This window comes from Glycine max, chromosome 14 (genome assembly GCF_000004515.6).
Source record: "Glycine max cultivar Williams 82 chromosome 14, Glycine_max_v4.0, whole genome shotgun sequence".
NCBI lineage: Eukaryota > Viridiplantae > Streptophyta > Magnoliopsida > Fabales > Fabaceae > Glycine > Glycine max.
Genome location: NC_038250.2, coordinates 47,869,559 through 47,877,312, shown reverse-complemented (window position 1 = coordinate 47,877,312; position 7,754 = coordinate 47,869,559). Strand labels below are relative to the sequence as shown.

General features: G+C 32.8%; 1 protein-coding gene across 2 annotated transcripts; it reads right to left on the bottom strand.

Moving 5' to 3' along the window:
* Nucleotides 1-231: 231 nt before the first annotated feature.
* Nucleotides 232-6,687, bottom strand: LOC100819525 (protein NETWORKED 4A). 2 transcript variants are annotated; one of them, XM_006596414.4, is made up of 4 exons: nucleotides 5,595-6,687; nucleotides 5,352-5,402; nucleotides 5,128-5,239; nucleotides 232-2,365 (listed from the first exon to the last, which is right to left on the bottom strand). In XM_006596414.4, exons 2-4 carry the CDS (start codon nucleotides 5,364-5,366, stop codon nucleotides 621-623), a joined length of 1,872 nt encoding a protein of 623 aa, XP_006596477.1. In that variant the 5' UTR covers nucleotides 5,367-5,402; nucleotides 5,595-6,687; the 3' UTR covers nucleotides 232-620. The 2 variants fall into 2 exon arrangements, with proteins under 2 accessions (XP_006596477.1, XP_014622721.1); XM_014767235.3 differs by having other exon boundaries at nucleotides 5,352-6,687.
* Nucleotides 6,688-7,754: the final 1,067 nt, after the last annotated feature.

The window sequence follows — 7,754 nt, the reverse complement described above, 5'->3', positions numbered from 1 at the left end:
TTCTTTAATTTTTTTTTGTTATTGTCTATCTCCACTCGCAAAATTGTCGCCAATTACCCGCAAAACAAAACACAGAAACTTAAGCATTTTCTTATATTTAAGAATTCTCTAACCACTTGAACTGCGAGACATAACCTCTCGCATCCTAATGAACTCTGAACCCAACTTGCCTAAAATTTTACTTGCCAAAAAAATAAGGCATTGGTCAAGGGCAACGTGAAAATCCAAGTCAATCTATAACTACAATATATTTACTGCAAGAGAAATCCAACTTACAATAACATAAAAAAAAAAGGGAAGAAAGAAAGAAAGAGAGAGTTGCACAACCATTCACATAAGACCAGACGGGTTGGTTATACAAATATTAGCCCAAACTAAGCAAAATTTTCAATCTCTCTTGAGCCCTTAAGGAAGGGTTCTCTTAGCAATGGCATCAGCATATTGTGGTATAGCTAACAAGCCAGAGTATAACTTACACCATGAAAACATGGTCATCACTTCTCCGTACTAGTACACATGACCTTCACTCATATACACTAGAACCATAAAACATCCCAAGACAGAGAAATGAAGATAGCACCAAAACAATATACAAAAGACTACGTTCAAGATTTCATTAATTAGACAGCCAAAACTGGAACCCGTTTGTGTCCCATAACATGCTGCCGAAGCATATTATAGCCATCTCTATAGTGCTCGAGTGAGAAACATAGCTGCCGTATGGCCTCGCGTTTCTCTTCTTCTCCTTCTAAAATCACGGTTTTTTGCCTCTCGACCTCTTCCTCAAGTTGCTTTGCTTTTGATTTTAGTTCTTCCACTTGTTTCTGTGCCTCATCCATTCCAGCAATCAGTTGTACATGTTCCATGTGAAGTTGGTTCAAATGGGTGTTCAGGTGCTCAATCCTACCATCTCTGGAGTTCACCTCTTCCTTGAGTGAATAGACTTCTACATGGAGATTATCTTTCTCTAGTTTTAAAGTATCAAGGATTGTGTTGAGGTCTTTTATGTTGCTCTCTCTCTGCTCTATGTCTGCCTTTAATAGTTGAATCTCACCCTTAAGTGCCTCCTCTGTCTCCATTTTTTCGGACTGGATCCTTCTGATCTCGTCTTCAAAACAACGGCCTCGACTTTCCCATTCTCTGATCCGTTCCTCTAAATGAGTCCGTTTGTCCAGCACCTTTGACATTTCAGACTTCAACTGAGCTTTCTCTGGGAAGATTTTCTGCTCGGTGTCAGATACTGCTGTTTTCAAATCCCTGATCTCATGGTCACGGTCTGATAGACTAGTCCTTAACCTTGCAAGTCTTTCATGGAGTTTGGTGCTCTCTCTTTTCTCACTATTGAATTTGGTTTTCCATGTAGAAATGTCTTTACGAGCCAACTCAAGCTGATCATGCAACTGCTGAATTCTTTCAGATGATTTATTGGCCTCAAATTTCAGTGAAGTAATTTGCATTTCTGAAGCTTTGAGATTTTCTTTGGTAATTCTTAGCTCCCTCACAAGTGTCTCGATCTCACCATTTTGGTCAAACAATTCCTTATCCACACCATCAATGCTTCCCTCAAGCTCTATAGTCTTGTGTTCCAGGGCTTCCCCTCCTTCATTGATGTGTTCTTTCATTGATGATGACTCAAAACCAGCCTCCAAATTTTCTGTATTGAAGAGTCTGTATTTTTCAAGCTCAATCTTCAGTTTAGTAATTTCTTCTTCTGAAAGTCTTAACTTCTCATTCACAGTCATCAGTTCTTGTTCATATGCATTAATTTTGGTATAAACATCTTCAGTATTCTCACTTCTTGATCCCCTAGATGATCCATCTACATGTTCTTCTTCCTGCATCCATAGCTTTTCTTTTACCTCACGAAGCTCAGTTTCCAATTCCATTATTCTTCTGTTTATCCCCAGATCACTACCATTCCGTGAGAAACCCAAATAATTATTAACTGATGAATCGTCAGATTCCTCCTCAGAATCTGTCAAAGTAGAGGACTCATCCCCATCTTTTTGGTATACATCAGTACCATTTCCACTAGTGCCAAGAAAGTATTCAAACCCAGCAGCTCGGGTACCAGACTTAAAACGACGCCCCCTCTTCGGAGTTGGAGAGGGCCAAGTGGAGGAAGGTTCAGAGCCAGCATCTGAAATACCAGAACCTTGGGATTGGAGATCAGAGGGTATATTCTTCCGTAATTCTCCTGTGACATGATCATAACGTTCAGCCAGAGCCCGGTAAACACGGTAAAATTCCTCAACCAGAGCAACCAATTCTGGCCTCTTCTGATAATACATTTCAGCTTTTTTGGCAAATGAATCTGCATCCTCTTCTATCAGCTTCAACATTCGCTTCACACTCCGGTCCATCTCTGAGAATGAAAATCATGTCATTTTCTTGGACGACATTATGACAAAAAAGGATTGACATATACAAAGCAAGATGCAAACCCCCTCCCTCCACCCCAAAAAAACAAAAAACATGACTGGAGAATTCTTATCCAGTAAGTCATGGCAAAGAAGAAAAAGAGATGCTAATATCGCAACGACATTTATTACTTTACTAGTATTAAATTGCCCTTGTTTAGACTAAGCAACAAGGTCATAAACTTGGCAATCTAAAAGCCCATGACCTTCATAACAAAGGCAACACCTTTCATTGTTTAGCCAGCAGAACAAAGACTATTAGACTAACCTTGGCGGTCTAAAAGCAAACTACGTCAACAGGTGTAACAGACATCATTGAAGTTTAGAAAATAGAATGCTTTGAAGAATCTTTCAGCTTGTTTAAAAGATGCATGCATGGAAAGAATAAAGGGATGGAAATTGATATTCAGGTCGCATTTGTTTCAGAGTATAACTTCTCATTTCTGGGAATAAGATAAACAGGAATGATATTCCTGAGTGAGTATGGTATTTCTGAAAATATATTATGTCCATGTTGGGTATTTGGTATCCTTTAAAAATTATTCCACCAAACATGCAATTATAAGAGAAAAATATACCTAAAAAATTTTTTTTTTTCTCCCACTACCCACTACCCATTCTTGCAAGACTTCAATCATCCTCATGGGAATAAATTTTGCCCATCTTTATCAATGGGAATGAATTATTGGGAATAAGACTCAAAACATATGCCTGGGAATAATTTTTGGATGGGAAATGATTTTTCAAAACACGACACAACTGTAGGAATGTTATATACTCTTCTTAACATTACTGGAATGTAAACCTAAACCCAGAAATAAATGCCCTCTTTGGAAAAGCAGGAGTTTGTATTTGTTGCATAGTTGATGAAAAAAAGTTGGAAGTAGAGCAATATGGTCTACTCAAAATAATTAGCATTCCATTCACCAAAACAAAAAGATATGTAACAGCCATAGCTATCTAACAGCAGAATTTGGCTTCTCAAAAGTGAGTACTGTATTTTGGAGGGACTGAGGGAGAAGTGTATAATTATAACCATTGATTAGAAAATAAATAGCTGAAATTATGATATTATACATGTATTACAAACTACCATGAAGTAGTTAAAAATATTTTCCATTGATTTTCCAATCAATGGTTATGACTCCACACTTTCTCTTCTAAAGTACCCGACACTTTAGAGGTTCTAAATCCCTTATAGGAGATAATCATTTCAAACTACAATAGAAAACTCCACTTAAAGATGGAAACATATCAGTTGAACTGTTGAAGAGTTATCATTCAAAACACACTTTTTACCAATATTTATTTTCTAGCTTTTCTGCTGAATACACAGAACATTAAAACCTATATTTTTTTTTTGAATATAGATATCAACTTATAAAAGAAGCTTCATGGCTCTCTAGTCATATTGGTATTTGGTACCCTGTCTAGTTGGCAGAAATGTCAAATAGCCAAATTGATGTAGATTCTGAATGGTGGAAAAGCTTGTCAATTAGGCAGGTAGTGATATAGAATAAAAGTATAACAATGTTATAAATTATAATAGGTTGAATCAAAATGTAAACTGTAAAGAACATAAAAAGACATCCCTACAACACCAATCAACTGATCCAAGGCACATCGAAAGACATGGTTCTTTTTTTTTCTACCACTTAAACTCTGATCCTGGCTCCAGGCATATATGTACTAAATAGATTGGTTGGGCATGTTTGGTTTTGGATAAATTTTGACGTGTTTGGTTTCATGTCGGAGAAGAGCTCATAACTCATAATTGATTATAAATTGAAGCAATTTTGAGTAATTTTTGTGTTGGATCCAAAATTTTGTATTAAATTTTACTCCTAACTTGATTTTATAATAAAAACATTCAAACATAAATCACATCACTTTAAAATCAATTTTAACCAAAATCAATTTTATTCAAAATTAATTTTATTAACATTCATCCAAACACACATAATTACTGACACTCCTATTCACCTATTTACACCCCTATTCAACTTAAGAAGTCTAAAGATTTGGGTTGCTTTGAATGACATGCTATAAATGATGTTCAATTTCTGCAAAAATAATAATAATAAAAAATTAGGCATGCTGATCTTAATGCAAGAAGTTTTATTTGCACGTTAAGCCTTGCCACATACAAACAGAGAATTCAATTATGAAAGATGAAAGAAGTGAAGAACATCTAAAGAAATAAAATGAAAAAACTGAGGAAGTTAATGAAGTTATTGCAGCTAAAAAGCTTTCATATGAGGTGAATTTTCATTCAAGGATTACTAGTATCAAATCAATAATATAATTTTTTAAAGGCTTAATTGCAAATTTAGGCTCTCTATTTATCTTAGTTTACAAATTTGGTCTCCTGTAATTTAATTCACCAATTGAGTTTCCTTCTTTTTTTTACAATCCCATTATTTTAGTCTCCAATCTTGAAAGTGAAAGTTAATTAGGTGCACCAAATTAACGTCCAACAATTTTGGAGTGGAAGACTAAAATAACATGATTGTAAAAAAAAAAAAACAAGAGACTCAATTAGTGAATAAACTACAGGGGATCAAATTCATAAGATAAGAGAGACTAAATTTGTGAGCATTTTTTAAACCATGAGGGGGAATGTGAACATAGAGGAATCAAAGAATTAAGACAAATATAATACCAAACATATAAGTTATAACACTATAGGACCATTGCAATTGCATACCTTCAAGGTTTTCAAAAAGCCACTTAGAATTCTTGGGGCTAATGTGACTATCCCACCACCAAGAATGAGACTTCCTCGATTCCAACCTCCTCATTTGCTTGCAAGAATGAACCTGAGATAACAAAACAACCCACCATTATAATGAAGCCACGATTCATCTGAAACATGCATAAGTATAACACTATAACCCATAACAACTCAATTAAAAATTCCATAACACTTACCCCAGAAGCTGCCATTTTTGCAAGAGCAAATTCTATCTAGCTGGTGAAACTCTGGTATCAACAAGCAGCCCAAAAATGAAAGGAATAAATAAATTAGCATTCACAATTCAAATTCAAAATTCAAAAAGTGGAATAATTAGCTAGCCTAATGCCCTGAAGATAGCTTAAAAAGATGACAACAACAAAATATTTAACTATGATAGTACTACGATATGAATACACTATCACCCATATGGGCCCCACCTACGTGGGCCTGCACCCTCGGCCCAAAACCGACCAACGAAGAAACGAGATGCACATGACCATGAGTACCGCGCGGACAAATTTAAAAACCAAAATAAATAAATAAATAAATAAAATTACTATTAAATAGCCATAAATTTTGACTTTTTTTTTTAATTTTGATTTTTTTATATCTTTTCTCGTGCCTGAATATCACGTACAACTGGTTGTACCTAAGTACAGCTATATCCACGCGTCGTGCAGCGCAATCACCTCACTTAAACGTGGTAGTTGCATTTTGCATTGCACACACAAATATGAATAATAACATTTTATAGAATAAAACAAAAAAAGTCATGAAGAAAATAATTTTATTTTATTTATTGACGATTATTACGGTATATTTGAGTAATTCGATTATTTTTCCGACGAGTCCAAAAAAAAAAAAAAAAACTAGTTCGGTGTGGTGGTAACAGGATAATGACTATGAAAGAAAACAAAATTGTAGTTGATGTAGATAACGATGAATAGAGACAAATACGAGAATCCTTAGCCTCACATCCAAGGTTTTCATTTCATATACATACATCATCTCAATAATCTCTTTTCTTCCAACAACATAAAAACATACAAACAAACACAATCTAATTTCACAAATAATAATATAATAACAATAATAATTAGAGAAAATCATAGGATAGAATATGAATGAATGGAAGGGAGAGAGGACTTGTTGTTTGGATGCAGTGGTGGAATGGATATGAAATAGAGAAAAGAAGAGAGAAGAGAAAAAGGGTGGAATATAGAGAATAGAGATGTTTGGATTTAAAGTGTGAGGAGGTGAGAAATTTGTTAATAAAAAGGGAAGTGGGGACTCAAAGCAAAAGAAAGTGTCAGGAAAGGAAGGGCTTGTTCCATTTTAATGTCCACTAAGCTCCCACATACTCTCTCTCTCTCTCTTCTTTTCTCAAAACATTTTATTTCTTCTTTTAAGCACATTTTTATTTTATTTTATTGTTGTTTATTGTACTTTCACATGTACCTATTTCTTCTTGATCAATTCAAAACGCTTTGTTGATTATTATTATTTAGGATTTACTGTCTTTTCATACATATTTCAATCATTAATTATTATTGTTCATATCTTACCGCGTTGAGCCTTCAATTAATTTCCTTTAATTAATTAATATAAAGAGATGTTTGGTTTCATCTTTAACATTTCTTAATGTGATTGTGATTGTAAGTAAATTTTTACATGTTTGATTTTTTTGAAAAAATTAAGTCAAGTAATTTAAAATTATCTTTACGTTGAATTGAAAAAAAATCATAATAAATTTTATTATTAACTTATTTTTATAATGAAACTTAAACTTAAATGTAATTTTGATGTTTCTATTTTTTAAAATTTATATTTTTTATCTTTTTATTTTAAAATAAAAACATTTAATAAAATTTATAATTTTAATACTTCCATTAAATTGAGAGTGTTGACCTACAAGATTTAGATAGATTAAATAAATAAGTTTGTGTCAGTGTTACTCAATATAAGTTATATTAGGTTAAACATATCATTTGTAACTTTTATGGTTCAAATAGTCATTTGTTTAAAATTTAATGGAAGAACTAAAATTATAAATTTTATAAAATTGGAGTATTAAATATTTATATTTTAAAAAAATTAAAATTATAAATTTTAAAAAATAGAAAAAATTAATAATTCTATTTTAAGATAGAGAGACCATAATTATAGATTTTGATAAATAAAAAAAACTAAAATTACATTTAAATTTAAAAATTAAAATAGAACTAATATTGCAAATATCATTTTGCCGTCCATTTCGGCTTTTTTTTCCAATTCATTTTTCTAAACTCTTCCATGGGGCAAAATGGACTTTCCGTTTATTGTTCCTTCTTGGAGATTGGAATTGGTAATACATCTTTATCTTTATTCCCAATTAGAAAACCTGCACGGTGCCAATATTCATGCCTTAAAAATAAAAGAATCAATAAGACAAGGAGTGAGTTTCACATTTGTAAATTGTCACTCGAAAATGTAACAAGAAAGTTAGATTACAATGATAAATAATTTAAATTTTCCTACAAATAAAGCATAACGTGTGTTTTTATTTTTATAGTTACGATATCATTTACTGGAAATTGAAGCATGAATGGACTTTCGCT